Raw genomic sequence first — 24,216 nt, forward strand, 5'->3', positions numbered from 1 at the left:
GGACGTAGCCAATCAGGACACCGCACCGTGATCGTTCTTGAAGAAGTTTAGCAAATACATTGTATTTCTTTTTGTTTAGTTTATTTTTTTGGTGTAATATAAGGCAAATTACCTGTAATATACTTTTATTGATTTAAAAAATAATAATAATAATAATTCCCTTGAAAGTCACTAATGAGCGATCGCTCCCTGTTAACCAATCGGAAAGTGAGCTGCCGTGTAAGTAGCCAATCAGGAAAATAGATTAGTAACATTAACAATATTAATAAAAATACCAATTATAATTCAATTCATTTCTTTAAACAAAAGAAGAAGAAATCACAACAATTTGATGATTATCTAAAAAAAATGTTAAAATAAGTGAATCAATAACCTTTCCTTGCTATATCCCATTTATTACGGCATGTATACAAGCATTTTTTTTTTTTTTTTTTTTTTTAGCTATTCAAAAGGATGACTTAAATATCTGAAAGCAGCTGAGCACTCCCTGTTGTTGTCTGGCTCTGTGAGGAAGCCATCTCTGTTTCAATCTGAGTCTTAACCTTTTTAGCCAGGAGGCTAACAGCTGAGCGGATAGCTAACATTCTGAGGTGGGCCAACATCATTTTGTGGCCCACTAAAGCAAATAAAGTATGTTACTTCATGTTTTATTTTATTTTGCAAAATGGAATTGCTGGTTCTTGCAGGTTGCGGCAGACGTCCTGTTTCTCTTCAGTCATGTCTACCAAATTTCATGTTGCAAGATGAAATAGCATTGGGCTGAATAAAAAAAATAATCTGGACGGCATTACCAAGACAAAATGGAAGCTACAAACAAAGATGGTGGCCGTCCGGTGTCTTATTGGGGGTCTTGTGCTGAATTCTTAAAAAAAAAAAAAAATCTTGAGGGATGAGACAAAATGACAGAATTTCTCTTTTCTGGAATAGTTTCTTAAAAGATTTTTGTTGGTCTCCTCCTGTTGACACAACGGTTCAAAGGTCGCTTGGCCCTGCATTAGGGGTCAGGGGGAAGGGGCTTTCCTTGGTGAGGTCAAACACCAGGGGGTCAAGGTTCAAGGAGCGTATACGTCCAAGGAAAATTAGCTTCTCCTACTCCAATTCCAGGGTTGCAAATGATTCCCCCAAGTGGAACAACATGCCAAATTCCTCACCAGCCGATCACAAATAGCACGCTAGTGCTTTAGCACCAAGTCATTTGAATGTTAGCAGTGTTGCTAACATTTCTTTTCTTTGTTTGACGCAGCAAGGCCCAACATCAGTTCAGTCAACACAACGATTGCATATATGTCCCATTAAAATGTCCAGGAAGAGCATATAAATCATCTAGGCCCAGGGTCCCCAGGCTCCAGTGGGGCCCGGGTCACAGCGCGGGTCGTCGTCAGGGAAGTGGACGGGCAGGGCGCTCTGCTGGTGGTGGTTGAGCCGGCCCAGGAGGCGCTCGACCACGGCGGGGTAAATGGCCGACACTTCGTTCCTCTCCTCGGGGTCCTTCTCCACATCGAACAGCATCACGGGCTTCAGGGCTTCGGCGGTCCGCGGAGAGGAAACGTTGTGGCCCGGCCGCGGGAACCAAACGTCACAACCTGGACCGTATCAAAGGATTCATTTTCTTTGGATTGTTTTGTTTTAAAGGATTGACAATGTGTTTTCATTCATTCTTTTTTTTTTTTTTTAGCATCATAAGATTAACAACATTTAGATTTTTTTATTTGCCTTTTTCACATTAAATGGACATACACTTATTTTTATTTAATAATTATTAACTCATTTGCTCCCAAAACCGCATAAAAACGTTCTATTTCAAATATTACCAGTGCCCCAAAAACATATTTAAACGTTTTTTTTTTATAGGGGGGTTTATGCTAAAGCATACAGATGGCTTTGATGCAGCCTCTGACCTGAAGATGTCGCTTAAAACAATGGTAGTTATCACAAAAACGGCCAGTAGGTGGCAGCAGAGGATAAGAGATCAACCAGGGCCATGTTGCAAAAAACGCTTTTTACCCCCACTGTTTTAAATAGATTTGTGAATAACAATGAAACTTGGCTTTAATCTAATGATAATTGCTGCCAAACGGAAACAGATACAAATATACTTTTTTTTCCTGATGAAAGAAGAGACTCTCATCTTTCTTTTGGTAGGTTCCGTGTTTTTATAGCAAGAGAACACAACATTCTGTGGGCCTTGCAAAATCAGTCAAAATCCAGTAAAAGCCGGGAGCGAAGGGGGTTGCTTCAGTCAAAATGGCTGGGAGTGAATGAGTTAACGATGTTTTTTTATATTTCCCTTTTGCGCATTAAAAGGACACAAACTGTTTTGTCACATGAAATGATTTCCACTGTTTGCATTTTCTTTGTTTTGTTTTTCACAAAGTGTTTTTATTTAGCTATTTCAAACCCCGAGGATAAATAATTTTTCATCTTTTTTTGCATGAAAGGATTAACTTTCTTTTGCTTTTTCTTTATCTTTAGTTTTTTAGATACCATACGAAAATATTTTCCTTGGTGTCTTTTTTTGCACGAAAGGACAAACGTGATTGTTTTATGGAAAGAACCTAAACAGCAAGTCAGTATCTGAATATATTTTGTTTTGTTTCGTTCCAGACAAAAAGTTGTCTGGGGTGACACACGAGGCGAGGCGCTCACCTGGGTATCCCGTGAGCAGTTTCCAGTTTGAGGATCTGATGGCGGCGTGGATGGACACGTTGAAGCCGGACCGAAAGGCTCCTTTGACGTCATGGAACGCTCGCAGACGCTCCGAGCCGGGACCTGCACGGAGACGACGATATACGTCTTAGCAACTCTTTGCCGTCATTGCCTCTTGTCTTCAAAGAGATGAGTAGAGTTTCATCTAATTATATGAAACAGCGCCGCTTATATTATCATATAAAAACTGAAATATAAAAATATTATTCTAAATTTAAATACAAATGTATTTATTTATGTATATATATATTTTTTATTTTTTTTATTTACAATTATATATTTTTTTGGGGATTTCATTTTCAAAAAAAAATTTTTATATACGTTTTTATTTTAACTTTTAGTCATTTATGTATTTATTTAATTTTGGCAGTTTTGGCAAACTACTCTAAAGCATTTCTCATTATATGTTAGCATTAAGACAACAGACTTTCATGAGACTTAATGTTTGTGGTTTGGTTGAACATTTTGGTGTTTACATAGACAAGGTTTAAGCTCCCTTTGTTGTATGCGTTTATTTTACAGCCAATTTCAATGAAGCAGCTTGAAGCAAGCACACTCGGGCTCTTATTTGGAGAGCTGAGAGCAAGAGTGACACTATGGAATGCTTTTTAAAAGGTTTGAAGTGTGTTTTCAGAACTTTAAATGTGTCTTTAGAAGTGTAAAAGTGTGTGGTAGTTATAAGAGTTTAAAAAAAAACTTTTTTTTTTTTTTAATATGGTCTCTCTGTATTCCTGCTTTTTACCAATTATCCGGTCTGGAACCTATAACGAACCTATTTATTTTACACTTTTTTGACAGTTAAAAATGTTCAAATGTGACTTCAAACATTGCTTGATTTTTTTAAATTTATGATGGTGTGATGACCCTGGAATAAATTATTTCAGTTCCCATCATTTCCAATAAGTAAAATCAAATTAAACTCAAGACAAGAATTGCTATTCAGCCAAAAATGAGAGAACAAAGCAGTCACGTGACCTTGTTTCTTGGTAGAGGTACTATCATCACAGACCCTCAACCATGAACACACACGCGCGCACACACACGGGATCGAATGTCAAAGAAGCTTAAACGTAAACACGTTCAACGTCTGCTGCAGTTTGCACTTTAACGGCGTTCCTCAGGGCTCAACATTAAAGACATTCTGGAGAAAATCACAAACATGATCAAGTGTTTTAAATTTCATCAATCGGGGGCATGAATAATGAAAAGCAATTATGACTATTTTTACCCCCCAAAAAAATGGAGCCAAGACTGAAGTGTTAGCAACATTTTGTGGCAAAATGGAGGTCGGTGTTGTGGTCATGACTCACATGGGGCCATGTCGTTGTAAATCGGGTCAATATTGTGCAGCAGCTCCAGTCTGGGCGAGGCGAAGCCTTTGCTGGAATATAAACGGAGGTGTGTTAAACACACACAACACACAAGTGGGACGTGTCAATGGAAAACAGCGCACCCGCCCGTCATTTGCTCCCACCGCAGAGAAAACGCACCGACCGCAGTGTCTGATAACACAAATAACTCTCCGCCAGCTGCCCCGCCCGCTTTTGGCTCTCTGCGACCAATTAGAAAGCGGCGCGCAGGCGGCGGTCAGCTGACGCGCGGCGGGCCAATAGGAGCGAAGCAGCGGGAGATGCAAGGTAGCACTTGCGGTGTGGTGACCCTCAGTTTCACCTCCTGCTTCGCCGCGTCCGCATTTAGGCAGCGAGCAAAAAAAAGAAGTGTCCGTCAAAGTGGACTCAGCTGCCGTGAAGGAAAAACAAACATGGAGAAGTGCGGAATGTCCGGCTTGTACGATTCGGAATTCCGGGAAGCGTATCGAGCCAAAATGATCAAACGCATCCATATTTCATTTAACGCCATCCAAACAAAGGAGGAATCCTTTTTTTTTCTTTTTTTCTTTTTTTTATAAATATGCAATTCTTTTGTCAGGGTCTTCTTCCCATGTTTTTATTTTTCAAAATTGCATACAATTGCATTGCAATGTCGATTTGAATTTGATGAAGCATCCGTCACCTGATAGTGTTCCACACGTCGAATCCATCCAGAGGCTTGGTGGCGTTGAGGCTGCCCCCCGCCAGTCCCACCAGCGTGGGCAGCCAATCGGAGACGTGGACGAGCTCCCGGCTGGCGCTGCCCGGCTGCTTGAGGAGCGGGCCGGACACGAATCCCACGCCGCGGACTCCTCCCTCCCACAGCGACCACTTCCTGCCTCGCAGCGGCCAGTTGCTGCCGCCGGACAACGTCTGGCCGCCGTTATCTGTCCAAGGGGCCAAACCGTGATACGGTTCAAAGGAGGCAGAATGTGTCTGGTCCAAATCTGAACGCATTTTCTCCCAAAACGTATAAATACGTTATATATTTTTTTTTTAATTAAGTGTCCCAAAGACGTATTTATAAAAAAAAAATTAAGTTTTTTTTTTTTACTGCTATAGCATACAAAAGAGTTAGATGCAGCCTCTTAACTGCAAAATAATGGTAATTATTACACAAACGATCAGCAGGTGGCAGCAGAGCAAACGAGATCTACCAGGGCTATGTTTGAAAAAAAAAGCTTATTTACTCACAATTCTAAATAGATTTGTGAATGATGATGAATTTAGCTATATTCTAATGCTAATTGCTGCAAAAATATACTTTTCTTTCCTGATGAAAGAAGAGACTTTAATCGGGTTTTTTTTGGTAGGTTCCATGTTTTTATAGCAATAGAACACAATCTTCTGTGGGCCTTGCAAAATCAGTCAAAATCCAGTAAAACTGCCAGGAGTGAAGGGGATTGCTTCAGTGAAAATGGCTGCGAGGGAATGAGTTAATATTACAAAAATATATATATTTTTTTATATTATGGGAATATTTTTAGGAAATAATATTAATATTGAGTTGTTGTTGTTATTTTAAATATCATTATTCAAAATTCTAATCAAGTTGTATTTTTGTGTGTGGATGAATTACGTTTTAACCAAATGACAATAAAAATAATAATAAATAAAAGTATTAAAGAAAAAGGTATACTATGAGAATAAAGTATTTTTTCAGAAAATATGTCTATATTATGAGAATTAAGTCAAGGCATATTTTTTCTACAAAAAAAGTGTGCAATATTATGAGAATATAATCCGTTAAGAAAAAAAGGTGCTGTATTAATTATATATATATATACAAAAATAGAGAATTCTTTGAAAAAAATCTTTACATTAAAAGAATAAAGAATATTTTTTATTATGACAGTCATTTTTTAAGTAAAATGGATAAATAAAGATAAAGAATAAAGTTTTTTTTATGAGAATAAAGTTTTTTTTTCTTAAATGAAAAAGTCTTAATGTTACAAAAATAAATCAATATTTTTTACGGACAAAAATCTTTCATTATTAGATGACTGCTATGATTTTTTTTTACATATTCTTAATAATGTAATACATAATTTAAAAAAAATCAAGAAAAAAAGTTTTACAAAAATAAAGAAAAAGGCATAATATTAAATTTGGCAGTAAAAATGTATTAATCGAAGTCCTTGCACAATAATTCAAACCACTCTTCTTCTTTTTTTCCATCAGAGGTGTATGAGAATTGTCACAATTTTGTCAAGAATATTTTGACAATAGAAAAGATGAGAATTATGTCCATTTTTTTGTTGAAAAAAATATTTTTATCATGAGAATAAAGTGAGATTGTTTTCAATGACCATTCTTAGTTGTAAGTGTAAAAACAAAAAGAATAAAATAGTCAGCATATGGCGACTAACTCCATCTTCTCTCTACAGTCTGCGTTGAAGCAGGATGTCGTCCCAAAAGCGTAAGAAAAAGCCAACGAGTTCATCCTTTGATGTGAATAAGGAAGCCATTCAGCAACCTGAGCCCACCGCAGGCAAACTGTTTCCCCTTCACGGCATTGTTTTGTAACCACACTTTAAAAGTCCAAGATGTGCTGAAAATAAGCTTTAACAGTCGTCAGTGTGGTTCCAGGTGTTTACTGCTGATAAACACTGAAAAGCTCACGGTGGATATTTTATGACATTGTCTCCTGATTGAAAGGCAACCAGATGGAAAGAGTTTTGTTTTTGGGGGGCGGGGGTTCGAAACACTTCCACCTGAGTCCACTTTATGAATGGGTCGCCATCTTTAAACCCATTTAGCAATATGAGCTGCACTCTGCTGGGCGTGCACAGTACTGCAACTACTTTTTTCATTCGTCCTGGATTTGATTACTAAGGCACAATACTTTGTGACTGGAGTTGCATTTGTTTTCTATAAATTAAGAATAACAAAAGAATAAAGTGCTTTTTTTTTTAAACAAATTATCATTTAAGAAAAATATGTTATAGTACTAGGACTGTTTTGTTTTATTTTTTTGAAGAATGTTGTCTTTTAATTTTTAGTAGGAAAAAAAAGTCTTGATATCACAAAAAGTAAAGTTGTATTTATCGGTATATATAATTAAAAAAAAATACATAGAATTGCTCTTCAAGAAAAAAAGTATTTTAAAAATTTGGAGAAAATATTAAATCAATAAGACCGGGTATCGACCCAATACGGAAGTATCGGTACTTGCCAATCCCTAGTGAAAATGTTGCTAAAAAATAAATTTGAAAAAAATCTCACAATAAGAGGCAAAATTCCGTTAACAACATCCCTCAAAACATATAAAAAGTATGACGTTCTATTTTTTTTCTCTACTCCAAAAAGTTGTATAATAATGTGTTCTCATATTTTGAAAATACTTTTTTTTAACAAAAAGTAAAAATATTACAAGGATGCAGTTACATTTTAAATTCTGATATCACAACAGTTACATAACAAGAATATGTTTGTATCTTTTCCATAAAACAATCAATATTATGAGGATAGTTATATTTTTCAAATAAAAAAAGTCATTTAGTATGAGAATATGTATTTTTCAATAAAAACTAAATATTATGAGAATAAAATTGTAATTTTTAAAATGAAAGAATAATATGAGACTAAATTTGTATTTAAAAAAAAAAGTCAATATCATGAGAATAAATTCGTATTTGAAAAAAAAAGGCATAAAATAATATATTTATTGATTTTATGAAAAAGGCATAATATTATGACAATAAAGTCAATTTAAAATTTTGTCATTAATATATTGTTTTGGAGACGTAATATTAGGTGTGTGTGTGTGTGTGTGTGTGTGCATGCGTGCGTGTGCGGTCTTGTTTTTGTTACATAGCGGGGCCAACATTTCGGGATTTCACCCGTGTCTGTCCATGTGGGGCCCTTTTTGCTGGGCCCCAAAAGTTTAGACCTCTTTTTGAGGGTCAAGACTTGGTTTTAGAGTTTAGGTTTGAATTGGGTTATGGTTGAGGTTAGGGTAAGGAATTAGGGGTAGGCAATCATTTTTGATGGTTGGGGTTAGGGGAAGGGGCTAGGAAATGCATGATGTCAATGAGATGGCCCCACAAAGATAGTAAAACAAACGTGTGTGTGTGTACCTGTGGAAAACACAAGGACAGTGTTGTCCCAAAGTCCGGCCTGCCTCAACGCCAGGCTGACGTTGCCCACCGCCTCGTCCACGGCCGCCACCATGCCGGCGTAAGCCCGGCGATGCTGGTCCTGGATGAAAGCGTAGGGCGCAACGTAGCGCTCGGGCACCTGCAGGGGCGCATGCACTGCCTGCAGTGCCACGTAGAGGAAGAGAGGCTGAAACACAAGCACATGACCTTTTTTTTTTTTTTTTTTATAAAGAGCTCAGTATTGTTCATTCGGAAATGTCATCATCATTGCTCTTTATTTATTTTATTTTTTTTTTATTTTTTTGTGTGTGCGTGGGTGAGTATGTGTATGTGCGTGCGTGCGTGCATTTGTTAGCTCACCAAAAAACCTATTAGAAAAAATCTCATACCGTTCACCTAAACCGAACACCGCCGTCAGGAGACCCGAGGGGACCAAAGAAAACCAAGGAAGGCGAAATCCAGCACCGACCAGACACCACCCACCAGAACTCCTCCCCAACCCAAGAAACATCCAGACCCCGACAAATCCAAAAAACATAAAATCAGGGAGGCCTTAAGAGACCGAAGGAGAGACCGAGAAAAGGAAGGAAGGACAGACGAAGCCGAGTGACCTTTTTTTAACCCACTCGTCATATATTGGACAGAAAAGATTCTTATACTCAGAACACTTTTTAAAAATATATTTTAGAGAAACAAAAAATGACTTCATATGAAAATGAAGCCATCTTTTTTTTGGATGCTAAAAAAGCATTAATATTGTTATACTTTGTTTTGGCTGAGCTTGTTTTTTAAGTGCTCTAAAAAAGGACTAGTGTTGAGGCTTGCGTCACCTTTTTGGGGTCGTGTTTGGCGACGATCCGGACGGCCCTCTGGCTGAACAGCTCGGTGGAATAATCGCCTTTGTATCCCGGGGCGGCCGCTTCCTCCTCCCGCAGGTCCAAAGCACATCGACTGCGATTGACGGCAGCGATGGGGCTACAGCGCATGTGCGTATAGTAGTCCTCGCTGCCAGTGAGATAGCCTGGACGACATACGACGTTATATCTGTTGAGCTAACAAGTAGCATGGCAACGTGGGAGGAGCATGTGGCGCATATACAAACCAAAGTAGGATTGGAAGCCGCGACGCGTGGGCAGGCAGTCCTTCTTGTACATGCCCAGGTGCCACTTGCCCACCATGTGCGTGGCGTAGCCCGCCTGGGACAACAGCTCAGGCAGCAGCTTCTCGTCCAGCGGCACGCAGTACGGCTGGCACGGCCAGATGATCTGGTGCTGCATGCCCGTGTGGATCTGCCAAAGTCAAACACGCAACGTGCTGGGGAAAGGTCAACCCAGAGGGGAACAAATGTAGGCATTTGCCACATCCTCTTGTTTGATGCTAGCTTGAGGCTCAATTTCATTTTTTTAACAGATACGGTTGTCATCAAAAAGAGAAATTTGAATTGAAAAAAAAAACTCAGTTGACTGCAGTACTACAATGAGTACTGTACTAGTAATAAAACTAAATAACAGTTTTCTAAACAAGTAAAATTACTAGACACTAGACAGCACTAGTATAAATAAATGAAATGAAATAAACCTGCCTGTGGAGCTAAAAAAAAAAAAGTTTAAAAAATAATAATATCGGTAATAGAAATTAATGTAATTTTTTTCCCCCACATATTCATTTTTATTTTTGAGACAAAATATCATTTGAATATTTTTTTTTTTTAATATTCCAAAAAATTAAAAGAGAGATGAAAGGTAGATGAAAAAGTTTTTTAAATACAAAAGTACAAAAAGTGAACATAAAATGTCCAAACTCCAAAACAAAAAAAGAAGAAAGCAGAAAAAAAAATATATATATATATACTTACTTACTTACTTATTTATTTATTTAAAAAGACAGAAAAGAAAACGTTCAAAAGTAGCAATAAAATGTCCCAAAACAAAAGAAGAAATCCAAAAATTACCATAAAATGGCCATAAAATCGTCAAAAATTTGACTGAAAAGTCTAAAAATGAAGAAAAACTGATCAATTAGGACGGGAAAAAAACAACAGAAGACGAAAGTGTCTCACCTGATACCGTCCAGTCATAAGCTGGTTCCTGGACGGGGTGCAAAGCGGCTGGACGTAGTAGTTCTCCAGGCGGACCCCCGCGGCCGACAGCTTGTCCAGGTTGGGCGTGTTGATCTCCGAGCCGTGGTAGCCCACGTCGTACCAGCCCAAGTCGTCCGCCAGGATGAACACGATGTGCGGCTGCTTGGAACCCGACGCCGCGGGGGAACCGACGGTCAACAGCAACGCGAAGAAAGTAAGTTTTTCCGCCATGACCACCTCCAAAGTTCAGCAAAGTGGAAGTGAAGTGGCTGTCAGCATGTAAAGCAGGAAGGCAGCTTCGCGGTTTGAAGAGTTAAGGACCGCATAGGAATGGCGGAAATTAATGTTTCGCAAAATAACTGTTCACATTTTTGCTGTTAAAATGGGGAACTATTCAAGTACAATCCATCGAAGAAATTTCGCCACGATTCTCAGCAGCCAATCAGGTGACTTGAAGGAACTCGTCCAGGTCACGTGAGAAAACAGGAAGCGGTACCCAGCAAGACGGAAGTCGGGTTTCTCTTGTTATTATGATCTATAACGATACAACTTTACTTAAATAAAAAATAAAATATTTTTTGGGCTGTTTTGGCATTTATTTGGCATATTTTTAGTTTGGTCATACGGATGATGTCAATTTTATTTTTTTATTTTTCAATAAAAAGGATGTGTAAAACCTCTATACTGGAATGTTTTACTGTTTTTATGACTAATTTAGTGAAAATTGAACTGACCAGTCTTCACTATAATAATTATTAGTGATTATTTTATTTATTTATTTATTTTGAGACTTCGACATTCATTTAATATGGAACTTTTTGCTGTTTTTATTACTAATTTTGTGAAAGTATTTATCAAAGGTCTTATCAGTGATTACATTTTATGTTTAGTTGAGATCATGTAATGAAATAAGAATGTCACTCTTTCATTCAATATGGTGTTTTTGGACTATGTACAACCACTATATTGGATTGATTGACTATTTTCATTGTAGTACTAATTTCTTTAAAAATCTGACTCAAGGTCTTCTAAATAATTATAACAGAAAACAGTAATCAGTACTGATTTTCAGAAGATAGCAAATTCTTTATACTTTATTTCTTAAGGTTAGCATTAATGTACAGTATATTATTCATTGCACATTTGTACCAAAAAAAAACTTGATTATAAAAACTGTACAAACGTTTAAATCGGTCACTTCCTAAAATGATAATGGCATTATTTCTCTAATCGTACCAAACAAAATGTAAACCATGGAATTACAAAAATGACTTAAGACATTGCGATTCAAGTACGTCATAAAACTGGACAGCAAACTCTCCTTGGTGTCCAAGTCACGTGGTCCCTTGCGGCCACTGTGGCGACGTTTCTATGCTTTGCTCTTGGCTTTGTTCTGCAGGCGGGTCCGCGTGGGCTCGGTGAGCACCAAGGGCTCCTGGATGACCGCTGCCGGGTACTTCCTCCCCAGCAGCTCCACATCCACCTTGTGGCCAACCGAGGACAGCTCCACGGGCAGGTAGGCGAACGCCAGGCTGTGCTGGGCGCTGTAGCTGTAGGCCCCCGACGTGGTGTTGCCCACCACCTGATTGAGGAGACGCAGGTGAGCGAGACGGCGGGAAAACAAAATTTGGGAAGCGATAAGGAGCAGCTGGAAGCGGCTCACCTTTCCGTCGTGCCACACCGTCTCGTTGCCCTCGGGGTCCACGTCGTGCGTCTCCACCGCGAGGTAGGACAACTTCCTCTTTAAGCCCTTGGCTTTTATCTCCTGAAGTGCCGCCTTGCCGATGAAGTCAGCGGGCTGCTCCCCCACCCCCCCCAAAAAAGATGTTGTGAAGTCCTACCAGAAGCTACCACGTCGACAAAGGCTAGCAGAGCAGCTAGCTAACCAAGCTAGGGTTTAACATTGTTGTTGTTACCTTGTTGAGTTTGATGAAGTAATCTAAGCCCGCCTCCAGAGGGTTGGTGTCACAGTTCATCTATAAAGATCAACAAACAAAACAATCAGGAAAATACCTTGAATGCTTTTGAACTCATTCACTGCCATTGACGGCTATAGACGTCAAAAATTATTTTGAATTATTTATATTAGTTTCACTTTTGTTAACAAGAGTATGAAAACCTACAAAAACATGTTTATTGTGCATTTAGAACAGATATAAAATTTGTGATTAATCGTGAGTTAATTATTGAAGTCATGTGATTAACAATAATAAAAAAATATTAATATATATAATTAATATAATAATATATATATATAATTAATATATTATATAATAATAGTAATATAATAATAATTCGCCTGATGCCCCTAATTAAAAAAAGAAAAGATTATTAAAAATGAGTGGTGTCAGACGATTACAATTTTTAATTATAATTAATCGCATGACTTCAATAGTTAACTCACGATTAATCACAAATTTTATATCTGTTCTAAGTCTACAATAAAAAAAATATTTTTTCATACTCTTGTTAACAAAAATAGAAAAAATGTTTAAACTAATAGAAATAGTTCGATTGAATTTTTGACGTCTATAGCCGTCAATGGCAGTGAATGAGTTGCACGCATGCATCAGTCTTTGTACCTCAGCTCCCCATCCTCTGAAGCCCTTCTCCAGTCTGAGGGAGGCCATGGCGTAGGTGCCGAAGTTGTCGATGCCTTCCTCTTTTCCCGCTTCCATTATGGCCCGGTACACCGCAGCCATGTCCTTCTGGTTGATGTACAGCTCCCATCCCAGTTCACCTGAACGGTACATGCACCAGAAAGGTCAACAACAATGCTAAACAACATGAGAACACCACCAAAAAAATTAGCAATGTAGAATTATCATAAAAACACAAACCATCAATCAGAAAAAAAAAAATACGAGACACACATTTCAAGGTATAAACCCGGGGCCAGCAACCTTTACTGTCAAAAGAGACATTTTAGGTCAAATAAAATTTAAAAAAACTTTGAACATTGTGATGAAGATTATGATGATTATTAGTATTATTGTAATTTATCAGACTTAGTTTTTCATTTAAATTTTCTAACATTTTTGGCAATTTTGTGGACATTTTATAGTTACCTGTTAAACATTTTTTTCTGCCTTTTTTAAAATACATTTTCTCACTTTTTTTTTCCAATTCCAAAGACATATTTTGGTAATTTTCTGCCTTTTGTTTTTGGTTACTTTTTGAATGTTTAAAAAAATAAAATCTGACTTTTAGCCATTTTTGTGTACATTATATGGTGATTTTCTGCTTTTCTTTTTCCTTTTCGAACAGTTTATGGTCACCTTTTGGACATGTTTCGGTATTTTTTTTTAACGTTTTCATTTCCCTTTCATCTAATTTTTTCTGACATCTTGCAAATTTGGACACATATATTTTTTTAAAGATTGAATTCTTTATTTTTTTATGTGAATGAGTAATTAATTCAAAGAATAGTTAATCTAAAAATCTAAATAAATATGTAAAAAAAAAAAACAAGTTCTACAAATTTTTATAGAGATCCACAGGGGAGGGACTGAATAAATAAATAAATAAATAACACAAAATCACAACAATGCAAACAATTTAAAGACATAATCGCATAAACAACACAAAGCAAGACAAGAGCCAACACTAATGAATCTCCAGCACAAATAATGAAAAGTACCATGAAAACAACATGGCACACAAAACATAAAAATCTCAACACACAAACATCCCCAAAAAAAACCACAAGAGAAAATAACGAGTTGCATACCAGTGTAGGAAATCCTGATGGCTCGGAGCATAACACCGGCCAACTGGATGGACTTGCACTGAAGAAACTTAAACCCCGAATGGCTCATGTCCTCCTGGGTGAGCTTTTGAAGGACCTTGCGCGAGTTGGGCCCAGCCACGCCCAGCACGCCGATTTCTTCCGTCACATTGGCGATGTCAACGTCGTAGCTGAGGGCGGCAGCTTCCGTCTCGATCCACCTGTTCAAAAAAAGAAACAATTTCACAGTGACGTCACAGAGACACGCACGCATAGAACCCAATACGTCACAGCGTCCGCCATGTTGGATGTGCCCCAAAAACAAATACAAATAAACGGACTGAAGGGAAACAACCAAAGTTTGATAAGTGTCATCAGAAGTGTGTCCAGTGGGGCGGTTGTGTTAGCGGACGCATCACGGAAGAAAAATGGTCCAGCCCAGTGGTTGACATGATATGGCGAGCCACCATCTTTGGAAAGTCTCATTCATGCTCAAGAAAAGAAAAAAAAGAAGTTTTTTGCCGATAGCAATACCGATTATTAGATGTCAAGGAGACCGATAACCGATATTCTTTATTTGCAGTGAAACAGAAAATATTAGCATTAAAAATAAAATAAAATAAAACGTTATTGAAATGCCATTAAGTATCTTTGTTTAAAAGGTAAGAAGTTTGTCTTTTAATTTTAAACATATAGCGAATAGACAGCTCTGTTTTAAAATTGCAACAAAAACATTCATGAAATGTTAAACTTTCACTTATTTTGGTTTAATTTCAACCCGAAACAAAAAAAGTGCAAGGAGTTCCCATTTTCAGCAGCATTTCTTATAAAGTTAAGTGAATTTTTATACAAATACAGTACATAAATAAAAAGTTAACCCAGTTTTAAATCGATCTCATAGAGCGACGAACGCTTGTTTTTGTAAAATTTAGCATTCTTTGTGTTTTCGTCCTGGTTCGTAGAAGATTTCCAAAGAAAAATTGCCTGAACATGTTCGAAATTTCTTTGCAACAAGAAAAACTGTTTGCGACCTGTAAAAACCCTGTTAACATCTTTTGCAACCTTTTGCAACATTTTACAAACCCTGACGAAAAAACCCCAAATTCGCTAAGCTCACGAGCATTTGGCCGCTCGTTAAGATGGCAGCGTTATCGACCTTCAGACTTGTAGGAAAGGCCGACGCCGATAGTCATGAAAATACAAAAATCCGCACCGATAATCAGCCTGGCCGATAATCGGTCTATCCATAATCTTATGAACTTTTGGGAGCTCAAGAGTATTAGCGACGAAATCAGCAAATATTATTTGCAAGAGGACGTTATAATGCCTAAATACGATCAAGTTATTATCATAAAGCTGCAATGAACTTTGGTGTGAAGACGTTTGGCTATTTCGCCACTAGAGGCTGCTCCATGAAACCGATCTGGGTGGAAGGATTCCAAATGAAGGCTTTGATTGATGGCCTGGCGTTTGCAGCCAAAAGCGGAGTTGTACCAGCAGCTGCTGGAACGCTTTGGGTTTCAACCATTGCAGGAGAGTTTCATGTTCCATCATTTCAAGAGGCTTTCACTGACGATTTCAAATTGCCGATTTCAAATTGCCTCGCTGATTTCACATTTCAAAACCGGGGACGGTTACGAAAACACACCTGTCAAACATATGGTTTCAACCCGGTGCCGTTTTGCGTGAGGGCGTTTTTTTCACCTGAGGTCATGCAGCTCTGATCCCGAACCGGTGATGAGCAAAAACTCTCCCGGGGCCAACTGGGTGATGGTGACCTCGGCGTAGACTCTACCGGTGGGTGTCAACATGTGGCTGATGTTGGTCTGGCCCACCTGAAAGCGCACGAGCGTGACCTTGCAGGACGTTCCGCCTGACCTCAGGAGTCCAGGGTTTCACACTGGCGCACGAGGTTCTCTCACCTTGGGCATGGTGTTGGCAAATAAGCGGTCCAGCAACTTGAGCGAGTCCTTGCCTTTCACGATGAACTTGCCAAAAGGGGTCAGGTCGATCACGCCCACCTTCTCCATCACGAGCTTGCACTCTCTGCCGACGGGTTCGAACCAGTTTGTGCGCCTGAAACTGGGCCTGGCGACAGACGCAAAGAAAATCAGCGCTGAATTTCTTTTGCAATCCCGGGTCCGTTGTCGCCTTGCCTGTATTCAGTTTCGTCTCCCGGTTTGTAAAACCAGTGAGGTTGTTCCCAGCCGGCGTGGAAGCCCATGGACGCTTCGTCCTTGAGGAGATCGTAAACGCCGCTCTTCCGGTAGGTTGGTCGGCCGGCAAAGCGCTCCTCCTTGGGGTAGCCGACTAGGGAGACATGGAGTTTAGTTTAGGCCCGTGTCATTTGGTTCTGGTTCGGGTCTGGACCGAAGCAGATGCAACAACTGAACAATAAGTCGTAACAATAATATCTAATTCAGTGCCATTGACGGCTATTGACGTCATAAATCCATTTTAACGCACTCACTCCCAGCGATTTTCACTGAAGCAACCCCCTTCACTCGTGTCTATTTTACTGGATTTTGACAGATTTTGCAAAGCCCACAGAATAATGTGTTCTATTGCTATAAAAAAAAAATGGAACCTACCAAAAGAAAGATTGGTAGAGAAGAGTCTCTTCTTTCATCAGGATTTTTTTTTTAAATTTCTATTTGTTTCCATTTTGCAACAAGTAGCATTGGAATGTAGCTAGGTTTCATCATTATTCACAAATCTGTTTAAAACTGTGGGGAAAACAGCTTGTTGCAACTTGGCCCTGGTTGATCTCTTATACTCTGCTGCTACCCGCTGGCCGTTTTTGTAATAACTACCACTGCTTCAACCGTTCTCTTCAGTTCAGAGGCTGCATCAAAGCCTTCTGTATGCTCTAGCATAAAACCAAAAAAACATATAAATATGTCTTTGGGACACTGGTAATATTTAAAATAGAACGTCTTCATACGTTTTTGTGAGCAAATGAGTTACCTGGGCTGACAGTGAATGAAATATATGTTTATCCATGTGACAAAATAAAAATAAAATAAGATACTTGGAAGAGAGACCCAACACTGGCTGTAGTTTACATTTCAACAGGCTAAGTTGATTCAGGAATCGTCGTGACGGAAATTCTGACATAGTTAACACGATCCTTGAGGTAGTGGCTTATTAATTCGGGAGATAGTAATAAATAAAATCCCATTATATTTTGCTAAAGTACTCAAAGACAAGCCAACCAAAAAATTTTAATGTAAAAAAAATGTCTATAATTAAATGTTTTTAATTATGTGGGTGTGTTTTTACTGCCAGAAACATGAATAAGCAGTTAAAACAACAGTTGACCTACTTTATAAGAAATATATATCCCAAAATAGTGCCATATGCAAACCCTCAAATTTTTGATGGGGTACAAAGCTCATTCCCATTATCATGTGTGTGTGTGTGTCATGGTCAACCAGTGGCCTGAAGTAAGGGGTCCGAAATGGTCATTTTGAAACTCTCTAAATGCATTGTAGACTTGATGAATCAGTTGAAACCCCACCAACACAAAACATTTTCGAAATGTCAACAAAATATACATTGCGTTCACTTTTAAATACCCGGAATGACCCACTGGAGTTCCTCCGCATCTGGCCCGAGACCCACTCCCCTCCAGTACCAGTGCCCCATTTTCCCTCATATTATTCTTACCCACATTATTGAAGCCATAGGATTCTCGGGCTTTGGCGCACAGGAAAGGCACGTCGACCCAGCTTCCGTAGCGGTTGGGGTCACATTCAATCAGGTCGTACGGAGGCTCGCCGTTTCGAATCCAGTCGCTCAGGAATTTCCCCACTCCGCCAGCGTGGATCACTCCGTACCTGAGCAGACGAGGCAGTGTGGGAACGGCCGTTGCTGCTGTTCCTCAAATCCTATCTCTCATGCCCATACCCGAATCCGATGGCCGTCCAGTAGTTGCGAACTCCTTGATGTGGTCCGACCATGGGCAGTAAGTCCGGAGTGTACGTGATCGGGCCGGACACAATGTTGATGATGTCGGCTTTTTTGAGCACGGGGACCATCTCCATGGCCATTTCCACGTGCTCCATGATCCGGTCTAGGTCCGACTCAAACAGCTCCTTACCGAAACCTGTAGCAGTGGGATAGAAGGTTTAATGACTTAAAATCCCCCCCCTGCCTCTTAATGGCTATTCCGAAGTACAGAGTGAAAAGCTTCCAGTATTTCCAACTTTGAAACATTCCTAGAATTTTGCAACTCACATCCAGACATAGTCCGTACAGGCCTCCCTGCTCAGTCACTAACCAGGACCCGGATAAGTGAGAAAGCGGATCAACAAAGGTTTATCGCCCATACACACACCTGGGGGTACACCGTCTCGAACCCAAGAGTCTTGCAAGACCATCTTCTCCATCTTTTCATAGGGCCCAAACAGAAGGCCGTCCCTTTCTTGACGCAGGTAGTAAGAGCCCTCCAGGTCTCGGATGACGGCCAGCTCCTTCTTCAGGGACTTTACCTCCGGCACGGTCGCTGTCACCAAGTACTGATGGTGCACTGGGATGGTCGGATGCTCAAAACCAATCAACTTTCCCACCTCACGGGCCCAGAAACCTAAAAAAAAACGACAAACGTGGATGGAAGGAAACTATCATTATTGCATGGGGATTAGCTCATTTAGCATTTATTGTTACTCACTTTAAAATGTAAGCAAAGCTATGGGAACTCGTTTTTGATAGCGGTTAAGTCAGGCTGAGCCTTGCTTAAAAAAAAAAAAAAAAAACAACATGAGACATTTTGTCAGCTCGGTGTAAAATAATAAAAGAGACTATCATCAGTACTTCTATTTCAGTGTATTTGTTCTTAAGTACATATTTCACCTATGTACGCTTGTTACTTCCACCGATCCCCACGCTTGCTCAACGCGTGAAAAGTATCATGAGGTAACGAGTCGCTGTTGTGTTATGTAATTCCAAAATATAGCTTAAGTCCAAGGTTCATGTGTACCCGCCACCTGCACACTGGACTACTGAGTAAATAAAATCGAAAAAATAGCCTGATAAAAGCTCACCCAAATTAAACTTGTACATTTCCACGAACCAGCTGTTAATTCCAGAACAGTTGATGAAGTTATATTTATCGTAGCCAGCGGTTACTAGGGAGACATGTTGAAACGGATCTTAATGGGTCGCATAACAGGGTCAGAGGCGCTCATTTATGAGTGCTAACTTTGTATTAGAGCGGTTGTCAGCCGACCTCCGATAGCAACTTTGGCTCATGTGTCCAATGGTTTGTTTGATACTTTGCCCAAGACGTTGTCTGTAATGGCCTGCTCAGGTTTTGCTAGTTCCGTTTTGTGGCCAGCTAAGGGTAATGCTAGCTACGTTTTGGTGGGTAGTTTATCCAAGGCTTTGTCTAAAAGCCTGCTCAGGCTACTGCAAGCTATGTTTTAGGGGTTTAGTGACTTAGCGGTGAAGCTAATCCTAGCTACTTTGCTGTAGCTACTTGACCCAGTCAGACTAATGATAGCTACAGTTCAATAGCTCCTTTACGCAAGTCTTTTGTCTAATGGTCTAATCAGGCTACTGTTAGCTACAGTTTAGTAGGTAGTTTACAAAAGTTTTTGGCTTTTAACCCTATCAGGCTAATGGGAGTGATGTGTTTAGTTGTTACTTAGTTTAATGGCTGCCAGGATAATTCTAGCTACTAGATAGTTTACCCAAGCCTCTTTTTTTTTTTAATAGCACAGTCCAGCTAATGCTAGCTATTATTTGGGTGTTGTTGGAGTTTTTTTTTTTTTTTTTACCAAAGCATTTATCAAGGGACCTACTAAGTGTCCTATAAGTACATTAGCAAAGTATGATTTAGTTTAGCATAGCCTTGTGTCTGATACTTCATGCTATCATATGAGATTTGTGCTAATGCTAAGTCATACTTGTGCTACAGCTGGGCCAGTACTGTTCTATTTCGTTTACTCTGATGTTAATTATTGGACAATGTGTCTGGGTATGCAAGCAAGTAAAAAAAAAAAAAAACAAGTAGAAAAACAAACATGTCAACTGAATCCCTTCCGAAAACCACTCGGACCCAGTTCAAGCTAGTTTTCTCTGAACTCTACCAGTAATGGTCCGTGTGTGCAAAGGTCTAGGAGTTAGATAACACTTTACCGGCTGAAAATGTGTCGCCCTGCAGTGTGCCCTCGAGCCTAATGAGTTACTCAGCTTTAACAAAGAACATTGACAGGTACACTGCTAAAAATTCAAGATATTGCGCATTCAGGTGAAATTTCAGGAAGAACCTAAAATGCATTATAACCTTTAGAGGTCAACTTAATTTGACCATGTCTAAACTTTTACATTGAACATAATTGTTCCATCTTGCAGAACATACTGGTCTCAAACAAGAAGCTGAATGGCAACATTCACAACAATTCCAAGGATGTCCACTTGTACCGTGGTGTATATCGATCGGCTCTGCCCGCATGTAGGCAAGACCGAAATTTTCAGATGGAAGGATGATTGGATTCAAACCTGTGGCGTTGACAATACGATTGGCCCGGATGGTTCCGTGAGGCGTCTGTACATCCCATTTGCCGTCGGCTGTGGGCGTAAGTGCCGTAACCGGGGCCGGGTTGTAGATCTGAGCACCGTACATGCGAGCGCCTGCCGCCAGCGCCATGGTCAAGGAGTAAGGGTCGATGTGGCCGTCTCCCGGAGTGTACAGACCAGCCAAGACCTAAAACCAGAAAAAACGGACCGCAAAAAGTTAAACCAAAATGGGTCAAGGTAAGTCTCATTGAAGAGGTTTATATTTGGGCTATGTGGCACTGTTTGCAAGGCTTGGGTTCTAGGTCCCAGGGTCGTAACTCATCAATGCCCACAGACTTTGTACAGAGACCATCAGGTCCAAGACTTGACAGGATTCATCACACATACGGTCTAGTCTGACTTTTGACTCACTCGGACTCTACCTTGTCCATGTTGAGCAGGGGGAACAGCTCTTGAGCCTTCTCGGGTCCAATCATATACTGCTCCGTTACGTGCCAGTGGGTGCGGGTCATCTGGTACCTCATCTCGTCGACACGGGCGGGCGTCGACGCAATGCGGACGCTGCCCGGCTGGTGGAAGCCCACCGCCTGCTCACACGGAAACCGCGGTCATCAGAATCTCCAAACGTTGAATGGGCACAACTGGACGCTTCTCGATTGGCGAAGACATTTCACCTTGCATCTTCATACAGACCAACAAAAGACTTTGCGGAGCATACCTGACCAGTTTCGGCTTCCAACCTCTCGTACAGTTTAATGCTGTCATAGTGGATTTTCTTGACATTGATGCCCGGATGGTAATAGGTGGTCAACCCGGCCTACGATGACGAAAACCACAAAACAGAGTTAACTCGGTGCCTGGGTACCGTTGCTGAGCCTGATAACTGACACATGTGTGGACGGTAATAAAACACAGTCTGTACTGTTTATTAATAGAAGATCAAGACATAAGCCTCAAGTGAAATATTAACCAATGTACCGCATGCCAAGTGGATCCGGCGGTGAGTTCGGACTTCTCCAGCAGCACCACGTCCTTCATGCCGCTTTTAGCCAGGTGGTAGGCCACACTTGCGCCCACGCAGCCCCCTCCGATGACCACCGTCTCGGCTGTGTCCTTCCATCGCTTGCCCAACACGGACGACGAGTCGCTAATGGGATGTCGGGGAAAAATTTGCATCAAGTCCTTTTATGCAATGAAATCAAAGTAGTCGCAAGACTAGACTCCTAGTGCAACCTTAAGGAGGATTTTAAGGATACTGAATAAATGCTCTAATGGCTTTCTATAGTGTAAAGATTGTGTAACAGTCAAAATATACTGTCTCTTAAACTGCTATATGGTCTTAGCCACCTGCTGCAGTCCAGTTTCACGGTGTTAGAAATCTTCTTCGGCTAGATAGCCTCAGGGAGGAAAAATGGCCAATTAAGTCCAAATTTGACATTTTCACGTAGGGGTGTACACACTTTTGCAAGTAGTTTAGACATTAATACCTGCGTGTTTTTTTTGTTTTTTTTATACCGTTAAATAAGCTGTTCATCGACTATTTCACATTGTAGTGTCCTTTTTTCATGACCAAATATTTATTTAGTATTTACAAAATAAATTACATTACTTTTGTCTATTAATGCCGAAAAGTAGTGATTGATTAATCCCTAAAAAAAGATTTCCGCAAATATATTATTCTGTATTAGTGATATGTTTCGATTGCGATGCTTTCGTGTTTTTCTTCTTCAAAACACAAACGAAGAGCGAATCAACAACAGCGCCTCTGCTGGTTGCAACCGAGCAGCGAGATACGTTTGCATGCATTTCTTGATCAACATCACCATTTGTTGTCATTTTCAAACGCACCGACGCCTTTTTATGTGTATTTACAAAAGTCAAACAAGTCAACAAGGTGGTTGTTCTCACCTTTGCTCGTCTCGTCTTCTCGCCGTGCAGCCGAACGTCCGCGAAGGCAGAAGAAAGGCAAGAGGGCCAAAATGCCTCCTGGAGCGTAGGTGCACCTTGACCAGCTTTAACATGCGAACAGACATGACTCCCCAAAGCACAAAAAAAAAAAAAGCCACCGTCTGGAGAAGTTGACGGTGAAGTTATAAATGCTTCTCGCTGGCCCTCCAACTGGACTCTGGACCCGCCCCACGGGGTCGTCGGGCATCTGAGGATGTAACTTTAACTCTCCCCACCACCGCTCTCATATGTAGGTCACACACACAAGCAACTGGAACACTCTCTTTATTATTCCTTTTGTAGAATATTACTTTTTGAAGGGGGAAAAAATGCATTCCAATTATTTTAAAACCTTTTAGTTTTCATTTTTATGATCATTTTTAAAATCAAATTAATGTATTTAATGTTGATTATTTTATGTAAAATTAATTAATTTAAGAGGGGCCATATGCATACATTTATTTAAAATAAAATACAAATATATTGTAGGATAATAGGCAGAAAGTGAATGATTAAATATAATTAAATAAATGAACTTAAAATGCAGGGAAAAAATGAATTCAAAATGTAAAACAACAACATTTCAATTAAATTGCCTGATAAAACACTGATTCCATTTTAATGTAACTGCATGATAAATGCTACAAAAAATATGTGGTTACATCATATTAAATAACAGAATTTTCAGTATAAAAAATATAAATAAATATACTAATTGGATTGAATTATATTGCAGGATAAATGGTACAGAATTAAAGATTAAATAACATGATAAGCAGTAAAAAAAAAAAAATTTTTAATTTAGAATGGAATCAAAAATAATTGTGCATGACAACGAAGCAGGAAAGGAATAATCATTATTTTTCAGCTAAATTCATTAAAAACATATATTTTTTCAAATAAAACCAACATTTTAATTTGATCACATTAAAATGAAGCACAAGTAAGCTGTAGAATGTAAAAAACAACAACAATAATAATAATAATGTATTACATTAAAATATCAATTAACTTGGGGGGGGAAACAATAAAAAACAAAAACATTTTGAAACACTTAACTAGAATGAAACTGAATTGCAGGGAAAACAGTAGAAATAATGATTTAATTCAAATTAAATAAATACAGAATAAGCAATACAAACACTATTAAATTAAACTGGTCCTTAAGTGGTACATTACATAACATTACATTAACTATTCAATCTACTCAAATTAAAAAAAAGCAAAGCATCTACTTTCTTAATCAAACAGTATGATTCGATCAAAAAAAACTACTCAAGCGGAGCAAAACTAGTTAATGGTCTACACGGGCTGATTTCATGCTCAGGCAAGGACAAACTCATTGAGTTCCCACAGAGTCGGGTTTTATCTTTGTGCTCCTTGAGCCTTTTTTTATCGCTTTGAATGGCGAGCCTGCCTGGAACGACACTGACATAGTTTCAAGATTTACTGTATTGGATAACAGCACACCAGCGGCCATTTTACACTCTTTTTAGACTATGTTGCTACAAAACGGGATGGTCGTGAGACAGCGTGGGCTTTACCGTATGTGACAAGCCCGGCAAGAAAAAAAGTTAAATATTGAAAAAAAATCTGCGACACAGGCACAGGCATTATGTTCTTTATCCTCTGCAAAGAACAACTAATATTACTGTGGCTTACTGATCTTAGCTGTGAGTCTCCCTGTATAGCCATATGTCTGTATTATACTGCCCCCATGTGGCCAAGGTGCATACACCAAAAGGATTAGCACAATGTCCATTG

General features: G+C 39.4%; 2 protein-coding genes across 3 annotated transcripts; both read right to left on the reverse strand.

Annotated features, from left to right (window-relative positions):
* Nucleotides 1-635: 635 nt before the first annotated feature.
* On the reverse strand, nt 636-10,698 carry arsb (arylsulfatase B). Of its 2 annotated transcripts, none has more exons than XM_086096625.1 (8): nt 10,236-10,698; nt 9,279-9,465; nt 9,007-9,197; nt 8,156-8,336; nt 4,720-4,963; nt 4,017-4,087; nt 2,647-2,769; nt 636-1,583 (listed from the first exon to the last, which is right to left on the reverse strand). In XM_086096625.1, exons 1-8 carry the CDS (start codon nt 10,485-10,487, stop codon nt 1,324-1,326), a joined length of 1,509 nt encoding a protein of 502 aa, XP_085952751.1. In that variant the 5' UTR covers nt 10,488-10,698; the 3' UTR covers nt 636-1,323. The 2 variants fall into 2 exon arrangements, with proteins under 2 accessions (XP_085952751.1, XP_085952750.1); XM_086096624.1 differs by having other exon boundaries at nt 8,156-8,363.
* A 620-nt stretch (nt 10,699-11,318) lies between these two features.
* dmgdh (dimethylglycine dehydrogenase) lies at nt 11,319-22,651 on the reverse strand. The gene is made up of 16 exons (XM_086096620.1): nt 22,414-22,651; nt 21,484-21,652; nt 21,224-21,322; nt 20,928-21,092; nt 20,488-20,692; nt 18,323-18,571; nt 17,893-18,091; nt 17,653-17,822; nt 16,140-16,293; nt 15,906-16,071; nt 15,688-15,818; nt 13,987-14,204; nt 12,839-12,996; nt 12,173-12,232; nt 11,920-12,054; nt 11,319-11,838 (listed from the first exon to the last, which is right to left on the reverse strand). The coding sequence occupies exons 1-16, from the start codon at nt 22,536-22,538 to the stop codon at nt 11,626-11,628; spliced, it is 2,616 nt and encodes an 871-aa protein (XP_085952746.1). The 5' UTR covers nt 22,539-22,651; the 3' UTR covers nt 11,319-11,625.
* Nucleotides 22,652-24,216: the final 1,565 nt, after the last annotated feature.

This window comes from Leptonotus elevatus, chromosome 15 (assembly GCF_054856555.1).
Source record: "Leptonotus elevatus isolate MCC_2025b chromosome 15, RoL_Lele_1.0, whole genome shotgun sequence".
Classification (NCBI taxonomy): Eukaryota; Metazoa; Chordata; class Actinopteri; order Syngnathiformes; family Syngnathidae; genus Leptonotus; species Leptonotus elevatus.